Below are 15,287 nucleotides of genomic sequence, written 5' to 3'. Positions count from 1 at the left end.
ATTACCATAATTGGCCAAAAGACACACACAGATCTTCTGACTCCAAACTTAGCATTCTTTCTACTACATCACAGCTGCCTCCCTCGAAGGACCCTGAGCCAGAGCAGGAGGAGAGCCATAGGGAGAGAATCCTGGGACAGCTCTGCCATCTCCCTTGTTCACAAGTCGCAAAGCCCTGAAGGCCCCACTCCTTCCTGATAGGCCAGGATATTGAGTCACTGGGCCATCCTTCCAGGAGTCCGGCTCTGGGCCCCTCTTCCTTTAGAATGCAGCCCCGAGGGCCCTCGGTGGGCACATGCCCTGCTGCCCACTGGGGGAATCCAGCCCTGTCCCCCGGGGCCTGGGGTAAGCACAGGCTGGTTCCTCCTCCGTTCTAGCTTGACTTCCGGCCCCCTGGCTGCAGGTGTTGCTAGGCCGGGGGTGCTCTGACCCAAGGGTTTGGGTGTTTTTCCAGCAGAATTGGAGATTAGAGAAAAACAAAACAAAACTCGGAAAGCTGCTGCTGTTTGGGTGTCACTGGACCCCCAGCAGGTGTGCAGCCTGGCCGGATCTTCTGCAAAGGGCCTCAAAGGCCATCCAGCCGGGGGACCAGGGACTCTGGTCCACGCATGCTCTGCTCTCTGCAGGCAACCTCAGCAGCTGGATTCAGAGCCCACACCTGTGAGATTTCTGGATTTGTATCTGCTCTCCAGCCTGGACCTAGTTGGTGTCCTCGGGAACTGCTATTGACTCAGGAACAAACAAAACCCAAAACCAACAAACCTGCCACTTGGCGACACCTCAGCGGCCATCTCCCACCCCAAAGCCTTTACTAGGAAACTTAGGTGACTCCACAGAAAACAAAAATTAACAAAACTGAAACCCTGAATTCAGAGTGTAGTTTGTTTAAACACATTTAGACAGATCCTAATGCACAGATCAAATTAATTAAAAAAAAAAAAAAAAGACATCATTCTCTCGGCCCTAAGACCACTTTCTCACATGGCAGGAGTGGGCGGGCCAGATGCCTCGTGAGGTCCTGTTTGGGGCTCAGGTTCTGCAGGTTGTGGGTCTGTGTGAACATCTGTGAGTGCTCACCCTCAGCATATGCATGCCGCCCTGTCTCCTTTTTGCATTTACATTTCTTCAGGTATGTATTGCTGTGCATGGCAAGATCCCGTATTATCATTTTTTCTGTACTTGTTATGTTAAATTCATTCTGCTACGAGGAGAACATCAAGACAAGTAATGGGCTGCCTTGCCATTTCTGGCCGGGGGCGGGGAATATTTGAGTTCTTTCCTTGGCACTGCCCTTGCATCCATTCAACCCACTTAGCAGACGCTTGGTGAGTTGCTAGGCCTGGGATGGTGCCAGCTGCCAGGTCCCCCCACTCCCTAGAGCTACGCTCTCACCTCTATATCTTAGCTATTTCCTTCATGGTAGTTTTCACAATGTGAAATTTCTGTATACATTTTATCATTCTGTATTTATTTGTTCGCTGTTGTCTCTCCTGCAGACTGTAAACTCCAGCAGAGAAAAGATTGTGTCCTTTGTTCATGTAGGTATAATGAACTGGTACAATACCTGGCACATGGAAGGTACAACAACTGCTTACTGAATCAGTTAATGCAGGAAAAAGAGAATGAGTGAATGAGTGAAGAGACGAAAGGCATGAACCCAGCCTCAAAGAGCTTACATTCCCTTAAGGGGAAAAAGATGTTCACAAACAACCACAGAATAAGGTAGGAGGAGGCAGAAGTTATTTCCAGCTGACAGCACCAATCAGGAAAGCACCTCAGGCTTCCCACAGCTGCTGGACACACCCCGGTATTATTATATTTCTTTTTCAATGGGCTTGTCTCCCTGGGGAATAAGCCCCCAAGTGGAAATTGCTTAGTAGGTCCCATGATGTAGATTGTTTTGCTCTTCTAGATTGTTCAGAGATCCTCACCTACTGTAAACAACATCCCCATCAACCCACAGGAGTGCCTGTCCCCATCCTGCCCCCCCACCCCAGAGCCCTCCAAGGCCCTTCCTCCATGCTTGAGCCCTCTGGCAAACTCAAGGGTCCGATGAGATAAAGGAAGTGAAAACGTGATGTACACTGAAATGTGCAACACAAATGGGAAGGATGATGCGACTTGGTTCATTAAATCGGGCTCCATCGAGTTGTTTTTTTACTGCCTCTTTTCTTGGTGTCTGTGGACCTCACTCTGGGCTGAAGCTCCTTGCATTCAATTCCCCCCAAGCTTCATTGAACATCTTCTGAGCGGGGACTTGATCCGGCCCTGCTAGCTTTGCAGTAAGGATAGCGCTTCCACGCCCAGCGGCGCCACTGTCTTTCCTAGATGAGGCTTCTAAAGAGCTCGTTGTGGTGGGAAGACTGGGGCCTTGGGCTGCCATCTTTTAGGAGCTGAGAGACACCTGGCAAACTACTTATCTCTTTGAGCCTGAATGTCCTTGTATGAATGCACCTCACCCTCTCCGCATCACACAATACAGTGCCTGGCACATGGAAGGCACTCAGAAATGTTGGTCTCCTTTTCCACCTCCCCCTGGAGAAGCCCTTGGGAATCCCCACATAATATTCTCTAAAAACATTGACCCAATGAGCTGTGATCAACGCGGTCATCAGACTCATGCTGGAATCAAAGACAAAGTGGAGCATATCCTGGGGGCAATCCCAACCTCTGGCCTCAAGGAAAGCAGGACAGAGCTAGAGGTGGGAAGCATGGACCTCAAGTGACCAGGGGAGAATGGAAAGAGCTGCCCCCAGTCCCTCTGTGGCTCTCCCTAAGACCAGGGCAATCATGACTCTAAACAATGAGATGGCCCCGAGCCGCGTGGACTTGAACCTCAGAAGTGCTCCTGAAGCCTGAAAGAGGCCACTTTCGGATCAAGAGTAGATCTTTGAATTTCCACAATAGGCACAGAGAACCCCAGAGATGGTCAAATCTGAAAATACGAAGGGCTTCCAAACACACTGAAATTCATGGATTCCAAGATAATGGGGGGATTCATCCCGAACCCTTTGAGGATGACCCCGGAGATGCTGATCACAGCCTCTCCTCACTGGCCACCGTGCAGAGGCCATTGTGGGGCAGCCTCTGAATCTGGAGAAGCCAAGGGTCTGGTCCCAGGTCGTGCCCCAAGAAGGGGTGAGTGACTCCCTAGCAAGAGCATGAAAATCCCAAGTCTAATTCAAAGTTTATCTTTTACTAGCAATGAATTATGTATGTGTCTCCATCACTAAAGACCCTGAAAAAGACCTTTTCTATACTAGAGAGAAGGGTCACCAGTATCCACCCCCCACCCTCCAGTTCTTCCCTCTTTGGGTCCGATGGCTGCCACCGTGGTCACCTTTAATAAAGGTGTATCCCGGGGGTCCCCAGAATCCTGTGGGCCAACCGGAAGTGGGTTGGTGAGAGGAGACTCTCCCCTGCTCTGGCTGGTCCCACCTGTTCTTGGCAGTAACCTGCCTGGCAGGGAGCCTCAGCCACACCTCACCTGTGCCCACCTTGTGTGGATCTCGAGTGGTCCCCAAGTAGGGCTCCTGTACCCTCAGTCATAGGGGAGGCCTGAGCTTCTCCTGTGGTCCACAGTTCACATACTAGTCCCCCCAGTATTAGCTAGAAGTCTGTCACGAGAGGTTCCACTTCAGTGTCCCTTCCCCCAGGTGACCTAGAAGGAAGAAGTGGCGGAGGACACAGGAGGCTGTGTGGGGCTTAGAGACCCTCCTCCACTTCCTGCCCGGCTCCTCCCCTTGGGTGGCTCTGGAAGGAGAGGAAAGGGGTGTCCTCATCTTTCCTGTGGCCCCATCTTCCTCAGAGCCTGTTTCTTTAATGACACTCCCTTCTAGTCCTCCTATGGTCATGCCTGGGGACAATTCCCACAGGTCCCAGTGCCCTCCGTAGCAGATAAAGAATCAGGGGCATGGTCGGGCGATGGTTCAGGAGCGATGAGAGAAAAGAGAGCTCTATCTTCTGGTCTTAAAGGGGGAGATGGCAAGGCACAAGCACTCAGGTTCTGGACCATGGGGGTGTGACTTTTCAGCATTGGTTGGCAACACTATAACCAACCACCTCTAGAAAGTTTTGCTCATTCGTTCGTTTGTTTCCCCACAGGGTCAAGTGCTAAATGTTCTTAGACTCAAGGGATGGAAAGTTTAAACGGAGGGCAATATGTTCTTTCCTGCTCTTATCTTGGGGGACTATTTGACGCTGGTGACCTCCAGATGCTGAAATAGCCCCAACTCTGGGCACCAGGAGGTGGCAAGCCTGCAGCCCTAGCCTTCCTGACCCTGGCCTTGCCCTGCTATGAGGTCTCCGCCATGCACCCCATGTCTCTGGGCCAGTCTCACCTGGAAAATGACGGACAAAAAGCTGACTCTTAAGGGAGGACAAAATGAGGCAAAGGGACTCTTGTGATTAGGGGCAGGACGCTTGTGATCAGAGGGATTTAAAAGTTAAAAAACAGAGTGGCGCCCACCCAGTCCGCTTTGAAGAAAGGGCTTGGGATGCTGCAATGTGGGAAGACAAGGATTTGGAGATCTGCTGCCTTGGCTGAGGAAGCTCATGTAAGTAAGCCTCTCTGAGCCTTGGTCTCCTCCTCTGTAAAATGGGGTGATAATACTTCCTTCACAAGATGGTCCTGAGGGTCTAATGTGAGGTTGCGTGGGCTTGCTCTTCACAACCTGATAAGCTCTATACAAATATTAAAAGGAGGAGAAGAAAGACGGGGAGGAGGCTGCAATGACTGGAGAGGGCATCTTTCTGTGTGCTGTGCCCAGAGCTCCAGTGCTGGGGGTGGGACTCAAGTCCTCAAGGGCTCTTCCAAATTTGAGATTCACTGACGGTGACAGGGCTATGGGAGGAAGCAGTTGTAAGCAGTGTCTGTTCCCGGGATCTCTGTGGCACATCCAAGGAGCAGGGACAATGCCTCAAGTTTTGGTCCTTTGCCCTATCCACCTGGGGGAGTCCCTATGCTCCGGCAAAGGGGAGGGCAATGTGTGGGGCTGGAGCCCTCTAGCGGTCAGGGTTAGCCTTGCATCCAGCTACCTCAGGCTGGATCAGGTGGCAGGAGGATGGTGATGGGGCAAAGGTGGAATCTGTGCCCAGGAACCCCAGAATCTATTGCTATCCTTGGCCCCCTTCTCCCAAACACACATTCTCTCTGGTGGATGGAGGGGAGCTGTTCAGGGAGGAGGAAAGAGGTGGAGAGTGAGGAAGCATCCACATAGCTCTCAGGGTACATCCATCCTGACATAGCCCCCCTTTAGGGGACCAGCTTGGGCCCTCCTCACCCTGGAGGACAACCCCACAATGACACCCTGCCACAGTGTGCCTGGACTCGGGCTACTCCCTTCTACTACCTCTCCCTTAAAAAGAGGACGGATTGGGTGGTCTCTCAAGCTGAGACTCTGTGCGTACAGCCCTCGGGACAGGTGACAGTGGAGAGGGGAAGATGACAAGCCTGGGGGACATGACCCCAGAGGAGGAGCGGTAACAGGATGAGTGGGTGGGGGTTCTAAATTATCCATTAGCCCAGGCCCGCCGGTGGCCCGTGCATAAATGTATAAAGAAAATAGGTGGGGGCAGAGAGAGAGAAGAGGCCAGCGTATAAAAACGGCCCACAAGGGACCAATTCCAGGACGCCAGGACCCATCTCCCCAGACAGCTCAGGGTCCTGTGGACAGCTCACCAGCTGTGATGGCTGCAGGTAAGCACCCCTAAAATCCCCTCGGGCTCGGTGTGTACTGAAGGGTGATGGGAGGGCCCTGCAGATGGACTGGGGCACTAACCTCAGGCTTTGGGGCTTCTGGATGTGAGCACAGATATCTACCCCCAGACATGTGACCAGGTTTGAAATGTTCTCATACCCCGGTGGGGAGGGGCGGTGGAGGACTGGCAGGGGAACCAGGCCTCGAGTTCTCTGGACCCCTCCCTCTCCGGCCCTCCTTGTCTCTCTCTAGGCCCTCGGACCTCCATGCTCCTGGCTTTCGCCCTGCTCTGCCTGCCCTGGACTCAGGAGGTGGGCGCCTTCCCAGCCATGCCCTTGTCCAGCCTGTTTGCCAACGCTGTGCTCCGGGCCCAGCACCTGCACCAACTGGCGGCTGACACCTACAAAGAGTTTGTAAGCTCCCCAGGGACGCGTACTAGTGGCGGGCAGCAGGAAGGGCTGAATCCGTGCCCCCTCCACGTAGTGGGAGGAAACTAAGGAGTTCAGAGGTATTTTATCCGAGTGAAGATGCTGTCATAAACGGAGGGGGGTTCCTAATAAAGCAGTGAGGAGAACCGCGCAGCAGCCTAGACCCGGGCGTGTGTTCCTTCTCCCAGGAGCGCGCCTACATCCCGGAGGGACAGAGATACTCCATCCAGAACACCCAGGCTGCCTTCTGCTTCTCGGAGACCATCCCGGCCCCCACAGGCAAGGACGAGGCCCAGCAGAGATCGGTGAGTGGCCATCGCGGACCGAGGAGCAGGGGCCTCCCTCATCCTAAGAAGGCTGCTCCATCTCTCGGCATCGGGCCTTGGGCTGTCTTCTCCCCGAGGAGGTGCAGGGTGGTGGCTGGTGGCGGAAGGTGACGGATGGCGGAGGGAGGCCCGCGGCTGCCCCCCTCCCCCGCCCCCGCCACCGACCTCACGGCGCCCACCGCCCACCACCCACCCATCTGCCCGCAGGACGTGGAGCTGCTCCGCTTCTCGCTGCTGCTCATCCAGTCGTGGCTCGGGCCCGTGCAGTTCCTCAGCAGGGTCTTCACCAACAGCCTGGTGTTTGGCACCTCGGACCGCGTCTATGAGAAGCTGAAGGACCTGGAGGAGGGCATCCAGGCCCTGATGCAGGTGGGGATGGCGTAGTGGGTCCCCCAGGCTGGGCCCATGCCCGCCCTCTCCTGGCTTAGCCGAGGGATGGGGGGCTCCCGTGGGCTGGGGGAGAGAGGTGCCTGCTCTCTCTGTGGCAGTCCAGCCTTGACCCAGGAGAAATCTTCTCCCTGTTTCCCCTTGTGAGTCCTCCCTCCACACCCTTCTCCAAGCCTGGAGGGGAGGGTGGCAAATGGAGGGGACGGGAGGCAGCCGCTCCCAAGGGCTCCCTGTCTGTCTCTCCCTCCCTTTTGCAGGAGCTGGAAGATGGCAGCCCCCGGGCTGGGCAGATCCTCAAGCAGACCTACGACAAATTTGACACAAACATGCGCAGTGATGACGCGCTGCTCAAGAACTACGGGCTGCTCTCCTGCTTCAAGAAGGACCTGCACAAGGCTGAGACGTACCTGCGGGTCATGAAGTGTCGCCGCTTCGTGGAGAGCAGCTGTGCCTTCTAGTTGCCGGGCATCTCTGTTACCCCTCCCCAGTGCCTCCCCGGACCCTGGAAAGTGCCACTCCAGTGCCCACCGTCCTTTCCTAATAAAACGAGGTTGCATCACATTGTCTGAGTAGGTGTCATTCTGTTATGGGGTGGAGCGGGGCAGTACAGCAAGGGGAGGGTTGGGAAGACAAACTGCAGGGATCCTCTGGGCCCTATGGGAACCCAGACGCTGAACGATAATTGACCCAGTTCTTCCTGGGCTAGAAAGAAGCAGACACATCCCCTTCTCTCTGTGACACACCTAGTCCATTCCCCAGGTCCGTAGTCCCAGTTTGCTGGGGACTCATAGGTCAGGACCACTCCCCTCACCCCACCCCCAAAGTACTTGGAGACGTTTCTCTCTCCGCCACCAGAACCACAAGACCAAACCTAGCCCCCAAGGGTGGGAAGAAATAAAAGCAAGACAGGCTATTAAGTACGGAAGTCCAGAAAACGCCTCCAACATGTGAGGAAATCATAGAACTACCTTTGTGCAGAAATTTTAAGGTGAATACACGTTCAGCCCAACTACCCTTGGGAAATGCGAACAATGCAAAAATGGCTTTGGGACAAACAGAACCAGAACATTTGGGATCTGAATTGGGGCAAGAGATGTGGAAGAGAGATTCTAAATTGAGGGTTGCAAATTCAGTGCCAACAGGTGCCAGGTAGGTACATACATAAGTAATAAGGGCTGCATGTAAAGGTAGAAATAGCAACTAGCTCTCAGCCTGCTTGTGAGGGATACAGCACAGAGGGGTGAGGGCCAGAGCAACCTAAAGAACTCAGGCCCCAGCTAAGGATGGGGCCCATTGGCCTTGTCAAGACTGCAGGAGCAGTGTTGCCAGACCTTTTGATTCTTCGAGACAGACAGGACATCCAGCCTTTCACGTAAAATCTAATGTTTAAACATTGGCAACTAGTTCTTATTGAAAACACTTTAAGGGCAAAAGTTAACCCAAACACGTGGTCTTCAAGCTGTCAGTGGACAATTTGTTCTTAGAGGAGTGGATTGGGATAACTTGGTATAAGGGAAAGAATCAGAAAGACTTGGACTTAAACTTATGTTCGGGAAGAAATTACTTAACCTCCCTGAGACCCAGTTTCCTCACCGATAAAATGGAGATAATAGTGTATTGCCTTACAAGGCGTATGTGAGGATTAAATGAAATGAGGTTTCTGAAGTGATTGACACAGCACAGCACTCAAGAAGTTGCAGCTGGTTTTGCAGTGAATTGTGGGGTGCTCTGTGTTTTCCAAGGGAATGTTTAAGTACTTGTTATTGAATCACATTCTGTTTTCCTAATGGCACCTCAGATGTTTCTTTCTTTTTTATTTCCAAATGAACTTAAAAGGGCAGCTTTAGAGTTAAGTTTTTAGTCACCCAAGCACCTTGGCTAAGTAACTAGTGATCTGTAAATTAATAGTTAGAAGCTTAAAGTAACTCTATCATCCAAACATGATTTTACAAAGTCAATAATTCTTTCACAATGCGAATAATCAATAAATCTTCCTGAAAAGCCCAAAGTTTTACATGCCATAATGAATTTTCTTCAAAATGGGACTCACGTGTATTCATTTTGGATATTTTACGTCAAGTAACTAATGTAAATGTAAACTTGGGGAGTGGTTGAAAGTTGGAATAATCAGAACCCTGGAGCTCCATTTCTTAACTCAGAAACCATTCCTCTGCCTTAGGTCATTTTTGTCTGACTTTTAAATCATGGAGTTTTGGAGTTAGAAGGGCCTCACAGGTCATCCTAATTCCTTCTAATTTAGGATTCTTACCTTATAGCCTCCCTCACAGATGGTACTCACTTGTGTAGCACCGGTGTCAAGGGAATTACTATTTCCCAAGGTAATTTATTCTATTAAACCCCTTTGATTTCAGCAAAGTATTTCTTACATTCAGCTGAAATCAATGTCCCTGTAATATCCCTCATTTGACCTTAGAATTATTTGCATATCTCATGGTCTTTTAGAAGTTGATGTATTAAGCACAAATATTATTATCTATTGGCTTGAATAAGTGTTTTAAAAGGAAAGTGAGGGGACTTCCCTGGCGGTTCAGCGGTTAAGATTCCATGCTTCCACTGCAGGGGACAAGGGTTCAATCCCTGGTCGGGGAACTAAGATTCCGCATGCGTGTGGTGTGGCAAAAAAAAAAAAAAAAGAAAGAAAAGTGAGCCATCTTAAGAAGTATGTGTTGAATGAATGTGGCAGGAGAGGAGTGCCTGCAGAGAGGGGTGTTATAGCCACTAATAAGAGGGTTCTAAAGTGGGGTTGTCATGCCAGCAGTAGACTGCAGAGGGAGCCACACTCCAGAGAGCTTCCACTCAGCTCCTTCTGGGCGGGCGCAGCTGAATCAACTCAACCACTGCTGGTTGAGAATTACGAAGACGCTAGTGGATTTTGCAAAAGTTTTGAATTTAAAAAGACCTTAAAGACCATGTACCCTAAACTCTTTGATTTGCCAACTGTTAATCTCCCTTTCAGCTCTCCAGTTAGGCGTTGGATGGCAAATTCGGCTGTAAATTAGAAATGCCGGGGGTGTTTGCTGTAGCCTTCACTCCCTGAGATTCTGACTTTAATGGATCTGGGATGGGATCCGGACAAGAGAATTTTAAAAACTCCCCAGGTGAGAAGGCTGAGAATCACTGAGTTGGGACCACAAAGATGAAACGCACGTGTCCACAGGTATTGTATTGGTAAAAGGGGGCAAAAGGAGATGAGAGACCTGGGCCAGTTTCGACACTTTCTGTTTCCAGTTCTAACCAGTCAATTTAAAAAATTCTAATAAGCCAGTAGCAAAAAGACAAATACTGGATGATTCCTCCCATGTGAAGTACTTTGAGTAGTCAAATTCATAGAGACAGAAAGTAGAATGCTGGTTACCAGGGGCTGGGGGGAAGGGGAATGGGGAGTTGTTTAACGGGTAGACTTTTAGTTTTGCAAAATGAAAATGAGTTTCTGTTGTGAATTACACAATTGTTGTGTAATTCACAACAATGTGAATGTAGTTTTGTTTTTTGTTTTTTGTTTTTTTTTGCTGTACGCGGGCCTCTCACTGTTGTGGCCTCTCCCGTTGCGGAGCACAGGCTCCGGACACGCAGGCCCAGTGGCCATGGCTCACAGGCCCAGCCGCTCCGCGGCATGTGGGATCTTTCCGGAACGGGGCACGAACCCGTGTCCCCTGCATCGGCAGGCGGACTCTCAACCACTGTGTCACCAGGGAAGCCCCACAACAATGTGAATGTAGTTATTATTGAACTGTGCGTTTAAAGTGGTAAATTTTGTTACGAATATTTTACTGCAATTTAAATTTTTAAATTGAGGTATAATTGGCATAAAACATTAGTTTCAGGTATACAACATAATGATTTAATATTTGTATATATTGAGAAATGAGCATCACAGTAAGTCTAGTTAATATCCATCAGCATACATAGTTATAAAAAATTTTTTCTTGTGATGAGAACTTTTAAGATCTATTCTCTTAGCAACTTTCAAATATGCAGTACAGTGTTAACTATAGTCACCATGTTGTATATTACATCTGAATGCATAATTTCAAATGTTTAAAAATTATTTTCTAGTGAAAAAATCTTCCCCAAGGTTAAGATTAGTGAGATTTGCAGAAGAAAGTGTTCAACAGGCAGAGCTCCAGTAATCCTAGACCCCTTGGAATAATGTTTTTCTGATGCCATGTAATCTTTTAAATTTAACCTGAAATGATCAATCTGAATTCCTCCCATCATTATTGCTGAAACACATATGGTGAGTTTTGTCCTTTTATACACATTTGAGAGGACTTACACTTTGCCCTTGCTTCACAAGTCCTCAGAATTATAGGACCTGGGCTTCTGGGATAAGCAAAAATGATACGGCTTTGTGACTTCTTTAATTCAGGCCCCGGCAAAGCTGAGAAACATTTTGAGTGATACCAGTATTAGGGTGACCAGTTCGTGCCAGTTTGCATGAGACTTTCTCAATTTTAGTGCCAAAAGTCCCATGTTTTAGGAACCTCTCTGCTCAATGCAAACTGGGACAATTGGTCCTCCTACTAGTAGTCCCAAATCTTAGGGAACAACAACAACAACAAACAAACAAACAAACGGGAAAGTAGAGGAAGGAAAAGGAAATGGAATAGAAAAAGAGGAAGAGAGAACACAATGGAAAAAGAGAAAGGAAGTATCAGTGGTGTATATGACTTTTGATGGCCCTCAGTCGTTGCCATGGATTTCTGACTCTTTTTTTTTTTAGTATTAGGGGTTTTTTTTGAATTTTATTTTATTTATTTTTTTATACAGCAGGTTCTCATTAGTCACCAATTTTATACACATCATTGTATACATGTCAATCCCAATTGCCCAATTCAGCACACCACCATACCCCCCCACTCCGCCCCTGCGGCTTCCTCCCCTCGGTGTCCATACGTTTGTTCTCTACATCTGTGTCTCAACTTCTGCCCTGCAAGCCGGTTCATCTGTACCATTTTTCTAGGTTCCACATACATGTGTTAATATATGATATTCATTTTTCTCTTTCTGACTTACTTCACTCTGTATGACAGTCTCTAGATCCATCCACGTCTCAACAAATGACTCATTTTCGTTCCTTTTTATGGCTGAGTAATATTCCATTGTATATATGTACCACATCTTCTTTATCCATTTGTCTGTTGATGGGCATTTAGGTTGCTTCCATGACCTGGCTATTGTAAATAGTGCTGCAATGAACATTGGGGTGCATGTGTCTTTTTGAATTATGGTTTTCTCTGGGTATATGCCCAGTAGTGGGATTGCTGTATCATATGGTAATTCTATTTTTAGTTTTTTAAGGACCCTCCATACTGTTCTCCATAGTGGCTGTATCAATTTACATTCTCACCAACAGTGCAAGAGGGTTCCCTTTTCTCCACACCCTCTCCAGCATTTGTTGTTTGTAGATTTTCTGATGATGCCCATTCTAATGGGTGTGAGGTGATACCTCACTGTAGTCTTGATTTGCATTTCTCTAGTAATTAGTGATGTTGAGCAGCTTTTCATGTGCTTCTTGGCCATTGTATGTCTTATTTGGAGAAATGTCTGTTTAGGTCTTCTGCCCATTTTTGGATTGGGTTGTTTGTTTCTTTAATATTGAGCTGCATGAGCTGTTTATATATTTTGGAGATTAATCCTTTGTCTGCTGATTCATTTGCAAATATTTTCTCCCATTCTGAGGGTTGTCTTTTCTTCTTGTTTATGGTTTCCTTTGCTGTGCAAAAGCTTTGAAGTCTCATTAGGTCCCATTTGTTTATTTTTGTTTTTATTTCCATTCCTCTAGGAGGTGGATCAAAAAAGATCTTGCTGTGATTTATGTCAAAGAGTGTTCTTCCTATGTTTTCCTCTAAGAGTTTTATACTGTCTGGTCTTACATTTAGGTCTCGAATCCATTTTGAGTTTATTTTTGTGTATGGTGTTAGGGAATGTTCTAATTTCATTCTTTTACATGTAGCTGTCCAGTTTCCCCAGCACCACTTACTGAAGAGATTGTCTTTCCTCCATTGCATATCCTTGCCTCCTTTTCATAGATTAGTTGACCATAGGTGCATGGGTTTATCTCTGGGCTTTCTATCTTGTTCCATTGATCTATGTTTCTGTTTTTGTGCCAGTACCATGTTGTCTTGATTACTGTAGCTTTGTAGTATAGTCTGAAGTCAGGGAGTCTGATTCCTCCAGCTCCGTTTTTTTCCCTCAAGACTGCTTTGGCTATTCGGGGTCTTTTGTGTCTCCATACAAATTTTAAGATTTTTTGTTCTAGTTCCATAAAAAATGCCATTGGTAATTTGATAGGGATTGCATTGAATCTGTAGATTGCTTTGGGTAGTATAGACATTTTCACAATATTCAGTCTTCCAATCCAAGAACATGGTATATCTCTCCATCTGTTGGTATCATCTTTAATTTCTTTCATCAGTGTCTTATAGTTTTCTGCATACAGGTCTTTTGTCTCCCTAGGTAGGTTTATTCCTAGGTATTTTATTCGTTTTGTTGCAGTGGTAAATGGGAGTGTTTCATTAATTTCTCTTTCAGATTTTTCACCATTAGTGTATAGGAATGCAAGAGATTTCTGTGTGTTAATTTTGTATCCTGCAACTTTACCAAATTCATTGATTAGCTCTAGTAGTTTTCTGGTGGCATCTTTAGGATTCTCTATGTATAGTATCATGTCACCTGCAAACAGTGACAGTTTTACTTCTTCTTTTCCAATTTGTATTCCTTTTATTTCTTTTTCTTCTCTGATTGCTGTGGCTAGGACCTCCAAAACTATGTTGAATAATAGTGGTGAGAGTGGACATCCTTGTCTTGTTCTTGATCTTAGAGGAAGTGCATTCAGTTTTTTACCATTGAGGATGATGTTTGCTGTGGGTTTGTCATATATGGCCTTTATTATGTTGAGGTAGTTTCCCTCTGTGCTCACTTTCTGGAGAGTTTTTATCATAAATCGGTGTTGAATTTTTTCAAAAGCTTTTTCTGCATCTATTGAGATGATCATATGGTTTTTATTCTTCAGTTTGTTAATATGGTGTATCACATTGGTTGATTTGCGCATATTGAAGAATCCTTGCACCCTTGGGATAAAGCCCACTTGATCATGTTGTATGATCCTTTTAAAGTGTTGTTGGATTCTGTTTGCTAGTATTTTGTTGAGGATTTTTGCATCTATATTTATCAGTGATATTGGCCTGTAATTTTCTTTTTTTGTAGTATCTTTGTCTGGTTTTGGTAGCAGGGTGATGGTGGCCTCATAGAAAGAGTTTGGGAGTGTTCCTTCCTCTGAAATTTTTTGGAAGAGTTTGAGAAGGATGGGTGTTAGCTCTTCTCTAAATGTTTGATAGAATTCACCCGTGAAGCCATCTGGTCCTGGACTTTTGTTTGTTGGAAGATTTTTAATCACAGTTTCAATTTCATTACTTGTGATTGGTCTGTTCATATTTTCTATTTCTTCCTGGTTCAGTCTTGGAAGGTTATACCTTTCTAAGAATTTGTCCATTTCTTCCAGGTTATCCATTTTGTTGGCATAGAGTTGCTTGTAGTAGTCTCTTAGGATGCTTTGTATTTCTGCTGTGTCTGTTGTAACTTCTCTTTCATTTCTAATTTTATTGATCTGAGTCCTCTCCCTCTTTTTCTTGATGAGTCTGGCTAATGGTTTATCAATTTTGTTTATCTTCTCAAAGAACCAGCTTTTAGTTTTATTGATCTTTGCTATTGTTTTCTTTGTTTCTATTTCATTTATTTCTGCTCTGATCTTTATGATTTCTTTCCTTCTGCTAACTTTGGGTTTTGTTTGTTCTTCTCTCTCTAGTTCCTTTAGGTGTAAGGTTAGATTGTTTATTTGAGATTTTTCTTGTTTCTTGAGGTAGGCTTGTATAGCTATAAACTTCCCTCTTAGAACCGCTTTTGCTGCATGCCATAGGTTTTGGATCATCGTGTTTTTATTGTCATTTGTCTCTAGGTATTTTTTGATTTCCTCTTTGATTTCTTCAGTGATCTCTTGGTTATTTAGTAACGTATTGTTTAGCCTCCATGTGTTTGTGCTTTTTATGTTTTTTTCCCTGTAGTTCATTTCTAATCTCATAGCATTGTAGTCAGAAAAGATGCTTGATGGGCTTCCCTGGTGACGCAGTGGTTAAGAATCCTCCTGCCAATGCAGGGGACACGGGTTTGAGCCCTGGTCCGGGAAGATCCCACATGCCGCGGAGCAACTAAGCCCTTGCGCCACAACTACTGAGCCTGCGATCTAGAGCCTGAGAGCCACAACTACTGAGCCCTCGTGCCGCAACTACTGAAGCCCATGCGCCTAGAGCCCGTGCTCTGCAACAAGAGAAGCCACTGCAATGAGAAGCCCACACACCACAACAAAGAGTAGCCCCCACTCGCCGCAACTAGAGAAGGTCTGTGTGCAGCAACAAAGACCCAAGGCA

The 15,287-nt window shown here is 47.0% G+C and overlaps 1 protein-coding gene across 1 annotated transcript; it reads left to right on the top strand.

The window, feature by feature from the left end:
• The first annotated feature begins 2,287 nt into the window (after nt 1–2,287).
• On the top strand, nt 2,288–7,398 carry GH1 (growth hormone 1). The gene is made up of 6 exons (XM_029212141.1): nt 2,288–3,138; nt 4,105–5,698; nt 5,952–6,112; nt 6,316–6,432; nt 6,661–6,822; nt 7,098–7,398. Exons 2-6 carry the CDS (start codon nt 5,551–5,553, stop codon nt 7,296–7,298), a joined length of 789 nt encoding a protein of 262 aa, XP_029067974.1. The 5' UTR covers nt 2,288–3,138; nt 4,105–5,550; the 3' UTR covers nt 7,299–7,398.
• Nucleotides 7,399–15,287: the final 7,889 nt, after the last annotated feature.

Source organism: Monodon monoceros, unplaced genomic scaffold (assembly GCF_005190385.1).
Source record: "Monodon monoceros isolate NGI ecotype Baffin Bay Population unplaced genomic scaffold, NGI_Narwhal_1 Super_Scaffold_9, whole genome shotgun sequence".
In the NCBI taxonomy this organism is placed as follows: Eukaryota; Metazoa; Chordata; class Mammalia; order Artiodactyla; family Monodontidae; genus Monodon; species Monodon monoceros.
The sequence above is the reverse complement of the archived record's forward strand: the minus strand, read 5'-3'. Positions and strand labels throughout refer to the sequence as shown.